The sequence below is a fragment of the Pundamilia nyererei genome, unplaced genomic scaffold (assembly GCF_000239375.1).
Source record: "Pundamilia nyererei isolate P.nyererei 1_Seehausen unplaced genomic scaffold, PunNye1.0 scaffold00102, whole genome shotgun sequence".
NCBI lineage: Eukaryota > Metazoa > Chordata > Actinopteri > Cichliformes > Cichlidae > Pundamilia > Pundamilia nyererei.
Window position 1 is genome coordinate 710,116 of NW_005187503.1, and position 17,481 is coordinate 727,596.

At 40.0% G+C, this 17,481-nt stretch overlaps 3 protein-coding genes across 4 annotated transcripts in view; all 3 read right to left on the reverse strand.

Moving 5' to 3' along the window:
* Positions 1-3,875, reverse strand: part of kmt2ba (lysine (K)-specific methyltransferase 2Ba) — a 33,403-nt gene extending 29,528 nt beyond the window's left edge. The window contains exon 1 of one of the 2 annotated variants that reach the window (XM_013912805.1): positions 3,461-3,875. In XM_013912805.1, the coding sequence (XP_013768259.1) occupies positions 3,461-3,763 (303 nt within the window). In that variant the 5' untranslated portion in view covers positions 3,764-3,875. The remainder of the gene's footprint in view (positions 1-3,460) is intronic. The other variant, XM_005740624.2, reaches the window with a different exon arrangement.
* A 2,729-nt stretch (positions 3,876-6,604) lies between these two features.
* On the reverse strand, positions 6,605-11,059 carry LOC102201845 (gastrula zinc finger protein XlCGF52.1-like). The gene is made up of 5 exons (XM_005740625.1): positions 11,002-11,059; positions 10,489-10,608; positions 10,247-10,362; positions 8,198-8,341; positions 6,605-8,112 (listed from the first exon to the last, which is right to left on the reverse strand). Exons 2-5 carry the CDS (start codon positions 10,577-10,579, stop codon positions 7,456-7,458), a joined length of 1,008 nt encoding a protein of 335 aa, XP_005740682.1. The 5' UTR covers positions 10,580-10,608; positions 11,002-11,059; the 3' UTR covers positions 6,605-7,455.
* A 560-nt stretch (positions 11,060-11,619) lies between these two features.
* Positions 11,620-16,637, reverse strand: ndufv1 (NADH:ubiquinone oxidoreductase core subunit V1). Its single transcript, XM_005740626.1, has 11 exons — positions 16,558-16,637; positions 15,312-15,421; positions 15,139-15,221; positions 14,872-15,042; positions 14,308-14,491; positions 13,386-13,575; positions 13,017-13,229; positions 12,645-12,811; positions 12,475-12,556; positions 12,229-12,374; positions 11,620-11,887 (listed from the first exon to the last, which is right to left on the reverse strand). Exons 2-11 carry the CDS (start codon positions 15,414-15,416, stop codon positions 11,810-11,812), a joined length of 1,419 nt encoding a protein of 472 aa, XP_005740683.1. The 5' UTR covers positions 15,417-15,421; positions 16,558-16,637; the 3' UTR covers positions 11,620-11,809.
* Between the last annotated feature and the right edge of the window lie 844 nt (positions 16,638-17,481).

Consider the following 17,481-nt stretch of genomic DNA (forward strand, 5'->3'; position numbering starts at 1 on the left):
TTGAATTTTTTTGAAAATAGATCTGATTTACATCAGCTTATCAAGTGCTTCTCACTGTTCCCCACTCTGGATTTAAACTTTGAGGACAGGTGCACTCGCTGTGTTTGCACCTTGTTTTTATTTATTGGCATTTGAGTCTGTTTGATTCGCTCACTGATATCTTGTGTGCCACGACTGTACGTGTTTACCTACTAACATGTATTTGACTTATTTCTTATGTTTTTTTTTTAACCATTCTAGCCTTTGTACAGCACTTTAGTCAATGTCAGCCGTTTTTAAATGTGCTTTATAAATACACTCGAGTTTCAGTTTGACTTTGAACTTCTAAAGACAACAACAGGTGCCTGAGACTGCATACCTCTGCAAAGGCTATGCATCAGTCCCTAGATACTTGGATTCTAATGTTTTAGCAGCAAGACAATTTCAGACATTTATTTCTTATTGCATTCTTTTTCTTCCCTCTAAGATATGATGCAAAATTTCAAATTTCTCCAATACTACAATTTAAAAAAACTATAATAATATTCTGTTCATAACCTTTCAATTTGTTTTAATCCTGCCAACAACCACACACATTTAACCAATCACAGAATGCCTTTGGCTATAATAATATGAAAAAAATTAAATGAGACCATTCAAAGAGCTTTCAGTATTCAGTTTCAAACAGTGATCAGCAGGTTTCAGCAGGCACTTGGGTTTCTCTGAATGTGACTGGGTGTTATCTGTTTAAGCCCAACTGAAGTTTCAGAACTTAAATTGCACACAGTCCACAACATCCAGAGACAGAGATGAAAAAGACTGCATCACCTTCTCACCGCTTTCTGTTTCCACCATTTAAAGCTCAGGTATTCTGTTGAAAGTACAATCTAAGACCAGCACTGCTCGCTACTCTTACTCCTCCGTTGCATCAGAGCGCTGTAGATTGGATGTGCCAAATGAAAAGCCTGTCAATCTGTTAGTCAACCATAAATAATGACTTGGGCCCATTCACTCCCTTTACACATTCTAATCTGTAGCTAGATATGCTGCAATATCATCTCAATAATGGAATAGGTTCTGGGCAATTTGAACCCTATTCTTCCCTGAAAAAAATATATTTATATTCACTTATTAAAAACATAAAGGCAAACTCTCTTCGCAACAGCATCTTAAGTAGAGTTTGGAGTTAATGCACATTTCTACCGCTGATGCAAAGGTTGCATTAAAGTGAAAGAAACCTCAAACAAGCAGTTATTCACATCCATCTTTACACTCAGAATAAAAGTCTACAGATTTATCACCACTGAAACTCCCCTAACGATATCTATTCTATAACTGCAGTATACATGAGTGTTAGAGATACTCCAGTTGAGCACCAGCACCCACAAGCTTTATTATGAGCCATGTGACCCTGTTACAGTCCAGCCTAAAGGGATTGCATCAGTGAAGTCTGACTGATTGCAGACATTAAAGCTCCTGTGATTAGATCTGATATATGAGATTATATTATTATCACAATCCAGCCTGACAGGGGCTAAAAAGAGGCCAATAATAAGAACAGTGGAAGTATAAACATATTATGTAGAGTAAAAGTCTTCACATTACCCATCAGCTGGATGGATCTGCAAAAAGTACAATGAAAATGCTACCAAGACGTCATCCTTACCATTTAATTGAATCACAACAACAATCATCCCAAAGGGCTTTATACTGTAAGCTAAAGACCCTAAAATGTTATAAAGAAACCCCAAAAATCAGATGATGCCTTATGAGCAAGCACTCGGAGACAACGGGAAGGAAAAACTCCCTTTTAACAAGATCCTCCAACAGATCCAGACTAACTGAGGGGCAGTAATCCACTGAGACAGCTGTGGGTGATGGGTAAGAGAAGAGAGCAGAGAGAGACATGACAAAGGACAAGCTATGGGAAAGAGAGGGCCAAGTTTAATAATTACTAATGATTAAATGCAGTAGTGGTGTATAAATACACAGAGTGAAAAAAGCTGAGTGAAGAAGAAACCCTCAGTCATCGTGGAAAACCCCCCACAGCATAAGCCTAGTGCCGCATACCTAATGGACGTTTCAGGGTCACTTTTGCCAGTCATGACTGTATGCTTTATGCAAAAGCAAAGTTTTAAATCTTGAAAGTAGCGAGAGGTGCAGAAGGGCCTGATACCTTAATGCTCTGCCTCCCTTTCTAGTTTTAAAAACTATGAAACACAAGTAAGCACTTTTACCATGAGGTCATAAATACGAAGGGATCTGATTATTCTAGATTTTGTATGTGAGGAAAATTATTTTTACAATTCTGTCCATGCACCTTTACGAGTACGTGAAACAGATGATCAGAAACAAATGTATCCAATCTTCGATCAAAATTTCTTTAAGAATGCATTTTATTAAAGGCTAAGGAGCTTGGAAAGAAAAGCATCTGGACTTCTTTACATTGCTTGAAGACGTTTCACCTCTCATCTGAGAACCTTCACAGACCATTTTATTAAAGTTAATTCTTAATGTCAGATCACCTCACGTGAAATGTCAAATGCAAGTAAACAAAGAAAGCATCTTTTGTCGAAGCAATGTGATTTTTCTTGCAAATCCTCTGGTGCAACATGTAGGGAAAACCTACTTCTGGCGGTTTAACCATTAACTTACATACGAACATGGAAAGAACGCTGAGGGTGGTCGTAATGAGCGTTATGTAAACAAAGATTGCTCACATTTAGTACTGGGCTTTCTTTTTGTTTAAGCCTGGTTCCCTATGTATAATATATAATTATACTGCCGAGTTTCCGTTTATTTCTCTTCCTGTAGCATCTCACATTAGTCTAACGTTCAAAACAGCGAACGGGTCAGCTGACCTCTCTGACGTGGGGACGGTACGTCCCCAAAGTCATGAGCGGTGGCGGCGGCTGTTAACTACGACAAGATTAGCGGCACAGGGTGGGAACTTCAACTCATAAACCGTGTCGAGGGAGGGAGGGAAAAAAAGACATCTACAGGCTTCCACAACAACAACAAAAACTCCCCCTCACCTCTGCGGAAGTTTCCATCTAATTATCGTTTTTCTTTCATGCCAACAAACTCAGCGGGACACAGGCTTGATCTCTATATATGTAAACGAGCGTACAGCTTTGATATGATCATTTTAAAACAAACAACGAACTTCAAATATGTACAGAAGTCATCACACTAACAATACACATCTATAATCCTCACTAAAACACTGCAAACACAAGCGGCCAGCTACATTTACAGTGTGGGATCACTGTTGGCTAAAACTAAATGAAGCTTACCCTACAGGCAGGCGGCTAGCTTCTGTTGCTAGCTACACTGTCGCTAACTAGCGGTACGTCAGCTAAAATACGCTTACTAAGGAAAGAGAGCCTTTGAATGCAGCTCTTTTTGAATAACTGCCTTTATTCGTCTTTTAAGGCGACTGTTTCCCGTAGAGCTGACACGATATGTTTAGCTTATTTACCTCCTCGCTGTTGCTGGACTCGAAACCCGCATCTCTCCGCCGCCTGTGCTTCTCCTCCAGCCCAAGGAGGCGTAGGAGGGACGGATCCTCGCTTAACGCGAGGCCGATGTTGACGGGCCTCGGCCCTCCGGTAGGCAGCTCCGTCTCCTCCGAGCCCAACCTTCCGCGTCTGGTACGTTTCTCCGAACGCTGCCTGCTGCGAAGCGTGCACGGCCGGCCCGGAAAACGAGCCCGGGCCGGTGTCTGGCTACTCAAGCCCGCGACAGCAGCGGGAGAAGATAATCCGCCTCCCGATGCCGCCATTATTTACTACACAACAACACGGACGGCGCGCCAGCAGAGAGTGGCTGCAGCGATGAGTGGCAAGATGACTGCTGCGACGCAAAGGCGCGAGATAGAAAGAGGCACTAGTGCATCATGGGAAAACGAACTTTCCGCCCCGCAGAGGTGCCACGGTACTCCCACTCCAGTAAACTGGAAACTATGAGATGTTACTGATGCAAAGTAAACACTTACACACACTCTCACAACAGCAGTATCAGTATATCCACATTCTTTTCATCTTATGTTTTTTTTATTATATTTTGGTTGTTCAATAACTGCAGACTGGAAGTCAATAGACACTTTATGGTCCAGCTAACCTCTTTTATATTGCTTATTGCATGCATGTGTTTTTTGGTGGTGTGCTTAATGTTTAGTTTTTCTTTAAAGTGTGCTTATGTAACCTTTCCTTATGTAGCTTTAACCCCAACACCAAGCAGGAGTGGCACTCCTAAGCTTCCTGTAGCCATATAACTGTCACTTACTTTATGCTATAAATGTGCAAATTTAAATTGAATAATTGTAAAAACATGTGTTTCTTCAAGCAATAAGTTTGAATATGGTGTAAAATATAAACTCACAATGCAATGATCTGCAAAGTCTATATTCTAAATAATTGTTTGAAAGGGATGATTTACAGACAATATGGAAACCTGCTATGATGTACAGTTTGGAGAGGCCAAGATGAAGGTCAGGATTAAAAATGAGCACGTCAGACGGACAGATCAGGTTGAGGGGTTTGGAGACAGTTAGAGAGGAAGAGAGAGATGGTTTGACAATGTGCAGAGGAGGGATAGTGGATATACATGCAGAGGGTTCATGTGACAGGGGATGATACTAAAGATAGGATTAAATGAAAGCAGATGATCCTCTGTGGCGACACCTAGAGGGAGCAGCTGAGAGAAGAGGAGGAAGAAGATTGTAATTAAATGAGTTCAACAACAATAGTAGTAGTATAAGAACTGTGGACTAGGTAGAAAGAGGTAAAATTGTTAGAGCTGGTTAGCATGAAGTAAATTAACTCACAAAAGTCAATGCCAATAAATAAATAAATAATCTCCTCAAGGTCAGTGGCACTCCCCTTAGATCCACTCTAAGATCAGTTATACATTTAATAATATCAACTACTGTGTTTGGTGCTCTCTGGCCAGGTCACTCTTGAAATATAAGTTTAAACAAAGGATGTAATAAATATAAAAACAGTGGTACTGTCCGCTTCTTACCACCGGTAAACCCCGCCCACAGTGGTACAACTCGATGAACTTTATTCAAGCAGTTACACGTATCAGATTTGGTTAAAGAAAAATGTTCTTTCATACCAAAATCACTCTGTTTTTTTGTTTTGTAAATCTTAGCAATATTATTTCTATAATACCTAAAATTTCTTACTTTGCACACTCTGGATCTCTAGTGTTTTGTTTCTTTTTTTCTTAAAGCATCTAAAATATGTCTTAAGTATTTCATTTCTAATTTTGTTATTAAATAAAAACTATTTAGAACCAATAAAACATCAAGTTAAAATTTAGAAGGTATGTTTCCAGCAGTCGTCATAGTCCTCTGGTCTGTCATGTATTGACAACTATTAGAGATTGGCTTCTTTCTTCTGGGAAACACAAATAGGCAAATATTAACCTTAATAAGTTAAAGTTGTGTTTTCTGTCCTAAATAACTCTGTATGTGTGTGTGTGTGTGTGTGTACGCATGCAAGTAAGGGAGAGTATTTGTCAGCTTTTAAGATCATTTAAAACAGCAAAGTTGTTGTTTCAGTTCTCTAAAATGTCAAATAAGTACAGATATCTATTCACTTTGATTTTAAAGCTGCAGAGTTCATGCAGTACTCTGGCCATTTACTCAGTAAAATATTCATACCTTACATGAAAAGGAAGTCAGTACAAGTCAGTCTGGCACTCAAAAGTATCATCATTAAGTAAATATCATCAGTAAAATGATATAAAACCTAACAACACTGATCTAGCAGAATTGCCCCTATCACTGTTGTAACTGGGGAACCACGTAGTGAGTACTGAAATCTGAGACACTGCAGAATATAGTTAACTGAATAATGTAGTGGTGTAAAATTATCCAAACACAGCCACTTAGTCATATACCTTTCCCACTTCAACTGCTCTTCCACACAAATATCTGACGACCTGCTGAAGTTCAAAGCGAGAATCACAAAGAGGAAGAAAGTGATTTTGAATGTGGAATGGTTGTTGGTGTCAGGCTGGCTGCTTTATTTCAGTATTTCAGAAACTGCTGATCTGCTAGCATTTTCTCAAACAATCATGTCCATTTTGTGGGGGTTGATGAAGGATAAGCTAATAGGAAGGCAACAGTAACTCAAATAACCACCAATTACAACCAAAGAATGCAGAAGAGCACTTCTGAATGCACAACACATGAAACGTCGTAGCAGATTGGCTACAGCAACAGAAGACCACACCTTGAGGCCCTTAGTGCCAACTGGGCATTGCTGCTGTGTGATGCCATCAACTAAACATGGGCCAGAGGGACATTCTGATCACACATTAGGTCAAATATTTGTTCTAAAGTACAATCAAGTATTTGGGGGATAGTATCCACACATTATTAGTAGTACACTTAATAAAAAAAATAATAAATAAAGTCTATTCTAGTCTGTATAAAAGGTGAAAGTTCAACTAGATGTAGAGATTTAAAGAGATAAGAATTTGATCCAAAACAATTAAAATGATTCTTCATAAATTACTTACTTTCAGACTTATTCAAACTGAAGTATTTTCCACATAATAAATATTTAAGTAAATATAATAATATAAAAAGGACAAAGACAGCACAGGAATTTGAGTACGGTTTAATGCAACAACTTCTGAAAAACAAAGAAAAAAAAGAAAAGAAATGAAACCTTGAGGCTGACTGTCTCTTGACAGAGAACCCTATATACTGCTGTACTGTAGTATTTAAGATTGTATCATGTTTGGGACTTAGTGTCTGACTTCAGCTAAATACAAAACATTCACTGCACTTGTAAGAAATAACTTGTTGGTCTACAGTGAATAAAATACATTACAGGTAATGTGGAGGTAATATGGACAGAATTATGGACAAAATTAAAGAAGTCCAGCTACCTTCTTTTCAAGCTCTTAAGGATAGTCTGTAGAACATAAAACAACAGACACAATCCTCCATCAGAAAATGATAAAATAGGTGAATTATATAGTTACAGTTCAAGATAACTGACCTCTGGTGGCCGTGTGAGTAAGTGCACATGTGCTGGTGTCGCCACCTTTAGTTTTAGATCAAGTCAACCCACTAAAAACACAGAAAAACGAGATTTCTAGCACGTCTTTAACATTATAAAAGTGCCGTTTTACTCACGCTAAAGCAGTAGTAGCTGCGGGGTAAACCTAACAAAGCTGTGATGAGATTAAAGTGAGTGGACACAAACTAAAGTTTCCCAGTTGACTGTCAGGTATGTCTCTGCCTTCTGCCTCCAAACCATCCTGCTTCCTCACAGTGCAAACCCTGGTATGGTTTTCCAGGATAGCTTACACTGGAAGGATTAGTAAGAAGAAAAGGCCAAGGTGATCATGTAGTTAGAGTACTACCTGGTCTGTACAGGTCTGTGCAGTCTTCATTTTGACCATCATTTAATCTAAACACGTAATGACGAGTTGCAGTCTCTTCCCTTTATATTATGTATTTTCTGCTCCCTCCTCTCGTTCGGTGTGGGTGCTCTCATGAGCCTTTAGGCTGCTTTCTCTTGTAAAGCTCTTTGCACAGGTGAGGCAGGTGTATCTAGAGTTGTGAGCCGTAGCCTTGTGTGCGCTGAGCTGCTCGGGTTGAGCAAAGCTCTCGTCACACTGTATGCACGCATGAGGGTTGTGCCCGACTTGCTTGTGTGCCCGCAGGGCTAAGACAGAAGGAAATATGAGATCGCAGTCTGCTTCGGGACAGGGAATCTGGAGCTCGGAGGAGGAGCAGCCGTCTGTTGGAGGGTCACTGTATTCTTCGTGGTTATCTGCTCCCTCTTGTTTTATCCTCTTGCTGTCACCAGTCGCTCCTTGAACTGCATGCTTGGGTTTACGCCCGCGTTTTTTGCCTTGCAGCTTAGCGTCACAGTTTATTTCCCTGGCAAATTTCTCCTGGTGCTGCAGGAGCTCTTCCTCTGTCTGGAAACTCTGATGACATTTGCAGCACTGGAAGGTGTTCAGGTCATCGGCTTGTTCTGGGGGCTGGGGGTGCACCGCAATGCGATGGCTGCGAAGTCGTGACGGGCTGGGGAAGGAAGCACCACAGTCCCTGCAGGGACACCGCCGTTCTTTACACTCGTGACGTCTGTGTTGGTTCAGCTGCAAAATATTAAACAGTAAGAAATGGTACACTGGAAGCCTCCAGCACAGAAAATAAGCTTTAAAATGCCTGCCATGTCCTCACCTCGGTGAAGGTAAAGAAGCTTTTCTGGCAGTAAGAGCAGACAAAGGCCTTCTCCTCTGTGCTGTGGGTGGCCTGATGCTTGCTGAGCTCCTCGGAAGAGGAGAAGAACTTTTCACATTTGTAGCATGTAAAGACAGTGTTACTCTGAAAAATCAGAAGAAATATATGTTTGTTTGTTTGTATTCATTCTGTAAATATTCACAGTAAGAAATTTAATCAGCAACAATGTGAATTTCCAGAAAGTTGATTTTGTACAACTTGATGTGATGTTTCATCTCATCACAGTTGCACAATGATTGAAACTTGGACCACTGACTAACACCAGTTTCAAGACTGCTAATACTGAAATTTCTATGACCACTGTTGACCACGAGTGCTAATCACAGCACTGTAATATGATGAAAGATGTACTGTAAGGCCCCCTCTTTGGTTCAGAGATGGCTGTTCCCTTCTAACATAATTGCACTCCTTGACTCCCTGCTCAAACCACATGTATACATCTTCAACAGTGGAAAAGTGGCCACCGGCCTGTAGTTGTAAACATGCTGCATATTCTTGGTCTGGACTCTCTCGTAGGTCTGCTGTGCTGTGCCATCCACTTAGCCCATAGGTGTCAAACTCTGGCCCGCGGGCCAAATTTGGCCTGCAGCCTAATTACATTTGGCCCGCGAAGCCATACCAAATTACTATTAGAGCTGGCCTACTGGTATTATACAGGTAATATATATGTTGTTTAGTATTAAGCTTTGCTTGTTCCATATTCAGTTTTCCAGCAAAACTTATTTGAGTCCATAAGAAAAGATTCATTCTTATATCTGGAGGAAGATTTTTTTTTCAATAAATATTAATGTTAGCCCGCGACTTTGTTCCAGTTTTGAATTTTGGCCCACTGTGTATTTGAGTTTGACACCCCTGACTTAGCCAGAGGGTTGTTCGGTTTCCTCAACAGCGATCCTCTCGGCACATAAACACTTTCACTATATTACTTCGTTTGTTTGTCTGTATGGGCTGGTTCATGGCACACATTGACTTTCAAATGTCCCTCATTTGCATATTAACGATCATGAAACTGAGCTCATGGTTCATTATTAGTCAGTGGTGCTACTTTCAGTCGTTATGCAACCAAACTGTTTATAAAGTTGGGAAAACCTGCAGTCAGCTGAGCCTGAAGAAGTCACTGAACAGAATCAACTTTCTGGATTACTGGGCAATCATCAAGAAAACAGTGTGGGTTGTTCTTCATCATTCAAACATATATTGGCACAATTTCACAGTTCCAGCTTTTTAAATACATAGACTGTATATAAAAGATGTAATCCTCTTGCATATGACTTTGAGCAGAGGGTGGTATGTAGCCTTGTTGTGAAGCCAAGTGACACTACACATTCATAGGGTACAGAAGAGTTGACCTGAAGCCTACCCTGTTTGCATTTAATTTCTAACTCTTAGAAGAACCATAGTTTACAGCCTGAACATTATCTTGTAAACTAGCTATTGAGAACTTAAACTCAGGAGAAATGCAGTTACTAAAGCCACAAATCATGTGAGAAGTACAGCTGCTTTCTCTATTGGACCTCTATATAATCTTTCTGTAATCAGAAGAATCTCCCCCTGCTGGCCACTGAAAAGAGTGCAGGTTTGAGGCACTTTTGCTTTAGCTTCAAGCCTTAATTATAATCCATTGCAGACGTGCAGTAGTTTTTGCATTGTAAGGTAAATCTCACAACGATCACATGATCACAAAAACAGGGAGGCATGCTGATATTGACATGGATTGTCATGCTCCCCGTGTGATGATGAAATACACTTCTGTCGGACCTCAGTGGACTCGTGGATGCAGTATGATCAAGGCTTCACTTTTCGTACCTGAACACATTTTCCATCATTTATCTACAGTCTATGTTCAGACTTGCTGCTTCTTGTTTTCCATACCAAAATGATTATTTTTATTAATACGTAACAAATTCAAAGATTAATAAATAATCCTGGAGAGTAAAACATTACACATCATGCATGAACTGCTGGGCGTATTTAGCCTGTTTTTCCCACCTGCTGCAGTTGCTGCTTGTACTGGTCCCGATGACTCTTCCTCATGTGTCTCTCTTTAGCTTTGGAGTTACAGAAGGTGATAAAGCACTGGAAGCACTGCAGACTCTCATGCTGGTCTGCGTCACAGTGAGAAGAGTTGTTCAGTAAGGGTGGACTTATCATCAAAACATGTAAGCTGATAATGTTGCTGTGTCTGTGGCGGTTAGAAAGAGGAGTCACATTAATGTAAAATGTCATCTTACAGGGGGCGACCAGTGGCTCAGGCTTCATCTCCGCAGAGGTGGACCTCATGTCGTTTCCGACAACCACCTGCTCGATCTTCATCATTTCCATGCTTTCACACAGCACCCAGCCGCGTAAAGCTGCAACATGAGAGACATGTGACTCAGAACTGCAAACCTCAACCAGTTAGAAGAAACTGCAATAAATAATAATAATAAAAAAAGAAAACAAACAAGCCCCCCCCACTGAGTTAACAGGATGTTTCAGGGAGGAGGGGGATCCTACATAATTCAAATCGGCTAGTATAAATAAAAGCAGCTCACGTTAGGCCTGAGCTAACTATTTAACAGAAGGATGGAGGTGAGGGATGCTGAGCTGCAACTAAAAGCGACATGACTCCACTGATATATTCAACCCGCACTATATTTTTATTTTGTAGCCTTCCGCCTACTGTGACGCTGCGCTTTTTCACTTTAAACATGCATTTAATGAGCAAGCATAGGTTCATTAACAATTTAAAAACGCCTTTTTACCGTTCAAAGCATCCACTGGGCGAAACGAAGCAGCAGAGCGAAACGTGCCAAAGTCACGTGACACGAGACCGTGCGCTATCGCGAGATTGTGAGCACCTTTTTCTCAAATGTTGGTTTCTCCGCCTATTTACAGAAGGTGTTTTATTATTAATTACTATCATTATTATACATTTTAAAAGATAGTTTCAACATACATCCGTAATGATGTTGAATAGAATGAAAACGAACAGGAATCGTGGCATCCTTGCAGTGCACCAGGTTTATGGCATTCAAATGATTTAACCAATCAACCAATCACAACGCAGCACCAGGCTACAATTAAGAGAATCGATAATTGAAAATTATACATATTTAAACCTGAGACTACTGATCCTAAAATATATTAAAATGTTAGCTGTACCTCTTGTTCACACTGAACTTAAAAAAAACTGGGTTCAAATACTTTTATTGCATGTAAATAGAACTCTTGGACTACCTGTTTAAATAACAGACTTAGTAAAAATAAAAATGGATAATAATAATAATTTAGACTTCAGCTGATTATTGTAATTAATAAGATCTTTTTTCCTACAAGTAAAAACACAAGAGATTGAAAACAAGAAAAAAGAACCACAAGAAAAAGAATAAGTCTTTATTAAAGTATCATAGAACTTTATTGGTAATATTGTTTCACAAGGCAGACACATCAATGCAACGCTTGATGAAGAGTTAATAAGACGGCACGTTCTCTTTTCTTTAAATAATCTGTGAAAGACAAGCACAGGGTTCTGGGCGAAGGAAAATTAGATCAAGGACTCGAAGAAGCCGTTCAAACCCTTGCCTGCTTCTGCTGCTGGAATTCAGCAATTCGGCTTTCCATGACAGGCCTGAAGTGCCTGATCAATCCCTGGGAACACAGATGAGAGAAGAGAGGGGTTTCGGTCAGTTATCCTGCTGAACTTGAGGCAGAAAACAAACAGGGAGCTTTACAAATAATACAACATGTAATCAAGCTACTCGCTAATCAATTGTGAAGAGTGCAACGCAAACCCCTTGGCAACCTCTGGTCGCCATGGGGTTTCTACACATGGGTGAGGCTTTAAAAACACCTATGAGTGTAATGCTGTATTCTTCAATCTGTAACATTATCGTCCCTGCATTAGTTACACGTCACACACAGTAAGTGTACCTAATGCATTTTGAAGTATTGAGTTTCCCATTAATAGTTCCATGAAGACATGCATTTACCTGCACAGGCCACGCCGCACCGTCGCCCAGTGCACAGATACTGTGCCCCTCGATCTGCTTGCTGATCTCCCAAATCATGTCTATCTCTGCTGAACGTGCATCACCACTCGCAAAACGCCACATCATCTTATTCATCCAGTCCACTCCTGCAGAAAAACACAACAAGAAAAAACTCACACGTTTTAATTTAATGAAGGTGGTGGAGAAATATTAAGGTGTGCAGAACTGAACTGAAGAGGCATTTACCCTCTCTGCACGGTGTGCACTGGCCACAACTCTCATGCTTGTAGAATTCAATCAGACGGGCGATGGCTCTAATAATGTCAGTCTGCAAAAGTAAAACCCATCCACTCGTTTAACAGCAGTATTCTGCATTTCTTATTGAGCTAAATATACTATAGAGCTGACATATTTACCGATTTGTCCATGACGATGAGAGCAGCAGTGCCCAGCCCAGTCTGTGCCTGAATAAGGCCATCAAAGTCCATCAGCACATCTTCACACACGTTCTTGGGGATGAGGGGTGTTGAGGACCCACCGGGAATTACAGCCAGCAGGTTATCCCAGCCACCACGCACCCCACCTACCAGACAGATGTTTGTTCCAATTAAGTTAAAAAAAGGAAAAAGAAGAAGCACTTAAGGCTGTGCTTAAGCTAAGCTGTCTTAATCTTTTCAGTCCGTGACCCCCTTCACGCAGGAAGACTTCCACTACCTCCTTTTTTTTTCTTTTTCTTATCCTATCAGGCAAAAATGATGTGATTTTTACATTTTTAGTGCATTATGTACCTGCGTGTCTCTCAATGAGCTCTTTCAGAGGAATAGACATCTCCTCTTCTACTGTGCAGGGGTGGTTGACATGCCCAGAGATGTTGAACAGCTTTGTGCCCGAGTTTCTCTCCCTGCCAAAGGAGACAAACCACGAGCCTCCACGACGACAGATGGTGGGCGCCACAGCTACAGTCTCCACGTTGGCGACAGTTGTTGGGCATCCAAACACACCTTCAAACACATTAGAGGGAGTGGTGTTGACATTTGAGACGTGCTTTTATTTTAGCAAGAATAATGAGGGCCCAGCAGAAGAAGCAGCAGTGATGAAAATGTAATTAATACAGAAACTTTTTTATTCTAACCCCGTCTCTGTAGACAGGAACTCACCGACATCTGCAGGGAAGGGGGGCTTCAGACGGGGCTTCCCCTGCTTTCCTTCCAAGGACTCGATAAGAGCGGTCTCCTCTCCACAGATGTAGGCTCCGGCACCACGCATCACAAACACATCAAAGTCATAACCAGAGCCACAGGCGTTCTTTCCAATTAGCCCAGCAGCGTAGGCTTCATTGATGGCCACCTAAGAGCCAGCAGAGAGAATATGAGGCTTAATCTGTATGAAATTGAGTTGGATGCAGGTGCAGCTACTTTTGTGTCTGAATCACCTCCAACTAAAAGACATTAGTTGTACAGCTGATTTTTTTTTAAATTTAGCCACATTACCAACTTTAATATAATCTGAAAGTATGCAGCTTATTATCAGTATCCAAAATAACATTTAAACAACAAACAAATAAACACTTACTTTCCCCTTCCCAGGCCTTGAAAAATAAGACTAATTTAATTACTTTAAATATGGCTGAAGGGCAGTATAATAAATAATAATGGGTTATAATAATATTATACTATAAGCCCTTTAAAAAAAAATAAAATCAAATTTCACAGGTTATATTAATATTTTAAATCTGGAAAGTAATCCATAAAGCTTCAGAATGAAATGTACGGGAGTCATTGCTAGAAGCAGACAGGATAGCTCCTGTCTGCCTGGAGAAAGTTTATATTAATCAGCCAAATTTATGGATCCAGGGAAGACTAGCTAGCACACAGGTGGCTTTCATGAAAGCAGATCAAAAGGTTTATTTATTACATGTTTAAGCCTGACAAGCAGGTCTGGAAAAAGATTGTGACTGGCTTTTTGACTTAGCTGAAAATTAGTTATGTCCGACCAGCATTTTCTCCATAAACTGAAGATGCTAGTGAGGTGTATGATAATTTTAAAGACTTGATCTCAGTTGTCTCTATCCATCTCTACCTGCAGGTTGGAGGACTCATTGTAGAACTCTCCTCTGATGTAGATGTAAGCAGCACGGGCTCCCATGGCCCTCCCAGCGATCAGGCAGCCTTCGACCAGCTTGTGTGGGTCATTCCTCATGATCTCCCTGTCCTTACAGGTGCCCGGTTCTCCCTCATCTGCATTCACCACCAGATACTTTGGGCTAACATACGAAAACAGAAACAAGTCGGTGTAATAAACATTACTGTCAAAGTAGCGGAGTTTATCTTGCACAAAGGCTGCACAACACGTGGCAATTTCTGACTTTCGCTAACATTAAGAGGTGATAATTGGCTGACAGAAAAAAACAAACTGAATCAAAATAAATCTGCTCTGTTTTATGAAAACTATGATAAACATCAAACTGATTGAACTATAAGAACGCCAGAAGCATTCCTTTTTAAAAATGAGTGTTGTAAGTGCTTGTATTTGCTTAAAAAATGTACTTATGTGTTTATTATTGCTCCAAATGTAGTTACATTTCTGTAAAAATGTTACAACTTAGCACTAAAATTGCAAAATGATATCTGTGTCCTCACTGACCGGCCATCACTGGGCTTGTTCATGAAGCTCCACTTCATGCCAGTAGGGAAGCCAGCTCCACCTCTCCCACGCAGGCCAGAAACTTTAATCTCATTGAGAATCCAGTCGACTCCCTTCAAAAGAATCTCCTTAGTTTTGTACCAGTCGCCACGCTTCAAAGCCCCATTCAGCCTGTGGCACAAATATTAGAAGGTCACAACTGTGTTTTTGTTTGTTAAACCTCTCACCTTGCATCAAATTCACAAGAGAACAACACAGGGGTGTTACCTCCATTCATGTCGGCCATAAAGGTTGGTGAAGATTCTGTCCTGATCTGCCAGCGGTCCAAATTTAGTTTTCTTAGGAGCACTCTGCCAGAAAAGCAGAGAAAAAACCAAACTGTTACTACAGTTGTAAGGATTTAATTTGTTTTATACTGGTTTTAACAACATGGGTCATACCTGTGCTGTGCTGTTGTATCGTGTGATAGAAGTCACGCCACCCTGACTGATAGCAGCTGGGGCACGGGCCACCCCGCTCACCACAGCTCGAGAAAAGGACAGCATCCTTTCTGCATGAAAAAATTAAAAAAAACAAGACTGAGCCTGAATCATTTCATTTTCAAACACTAATAAAAGAAAGCAGCTGCACAGGCACAGAGAGCTGCTGTTTAACCTGCTGTGACACCGAAGAAACCAAAACCAAGAGCTGATGTGACGATGCCTATATCCATATTTTACACAGTGAGTGGACATAATGAGGAGAGTTGTGGCTCAGGGGGTAGAGGTACTCCAGTCTGCATACCGAAGTAACTCTGAGCAAGATACTGAAGCCTGAGTCTCCCCCAATAAAGAAATCGAAGTGTGAGTGTGTCCAAAAAGGCGGACAAGGCACTTGAACTTCCAGTCTACTACCAGTCCATGCTGAGCAGAGTAAAGCTGTCTGTACTAGTTTGTGAAATACGCTGCTGTAAATGTAAAAAACAATGAGTTTCCCTTTCTGTCACAGATCACACACACACAATATTTACTGACATATCAGTACCAATATCTTTTGTACTATTAGTCGGGTGTTACTCAGTGTCACTGCATCAACAACGTCATAACACTATCTTCTGATCATCATAATTTGCTATCTAATGGCCCTCTCAGCTAAAAACAAACCGGACTAAAAACACCTCAGCCTGAGTTTTATAAAATACATTTCAAACACCGAAACGAGAGCTAACATTTCATTTCAACACCATACATTTAGATTAGCTGTCAGTTTTAGCATGATGTATTTCTTACGGTGGTCCAGTGCTAACTCTTTTGTGATGTTATGTCAGAGCTAACAGAGTTAAGTAACGAAGGTGAAGGCGACTGCCAGCCATGTTATCAAACCTAATCCTGCAGCTGGGCTATTTTATCTCATACGGTCGCTAAAAGGGCGAGTGATTACTGGACAAAACTGATCAGGTCTGCCTTGCTTCAGTGTGATGACAGGAGTACACACCGCTGACCTCCATACTCAGATAGCCACCGCTAGCCTAGCGCCAAGCTAAAATGGCTAGCGGTTAACCTTGTAATGTCAGAATAAAAACACCGGTTTCACTGTGCAACGTGCAGATATTACATTAAAAAAAAGTAAATATGCGTTAAAAAAAACTGAACTCAAATCAAGCACAAACGTGCTGAGGTAAGGCAGCAGACAGTCAATCCTCTTTACCTTCTCTCTGCGTCCCGAGTTTATGAAATAAAGCGAGACAGGAAGCAGAGCGCACGGCCCGGATACATAATGCGGAGGGTTATTTAAAACACACTCACATAATGCAAGAGAACTACGAGGCTATGCACGTATTTTATTTTATGTTCATTGTTCACAAATTAGGCTTTTATATTGCATTATAAAAGCCTAATTTTTTTACATAGAGTCTATTTAATTTATGTAACCTTTACTTAACCTATGTTGAGATATTAAGGGTTTTATAAAATGAACTGTTCTATTTTATTTATTTATATAATTTGTTTACATTATTGTTAATTAATTTATTATATTTATAATCTCTCTCTCTCTCTCTTTCAGTTTTGACCATATGATAATTTTTATTGAGCTAATCTTGTCATTACAGATATTCTGTTATTTTGGATGTTTTACACCTTTTGGGATAATAAAGCATATCTTATTTTATTATAAAAACTATGGTAACCTTAAATTTATTATATGTTTTCAAGTTATTATAGTTCATTAGCATTTATAATCATGGCAGTTTATTAAATATCGTTATATATGATACTATTTATCATAATAATTACTTATTGTTTGTTAAACAATGTAGCAATATGGTACTGTAGTATTATGAAGCCACAAAGTATATAGGAAATACCAAAACATCTTATTTATAATAACAGGATCTTGTAATACACAATCAGAACATGCTCATACCACCATAATTATGGATAATTACTTAGTGTTTCACATTAATGAGAATGTTCATCATATCATTGTGAGAATGGACTTTACTGTTATGAAAAACAAGGCCATGACTTTATATCTCATAGTTCTGATGAGATTTCATTTAAAATCTATAGATAGCATCAGGTCAAAGCAAAAGTTACCTGAATGAGATTTATATTGTAATGTAGAGACCCT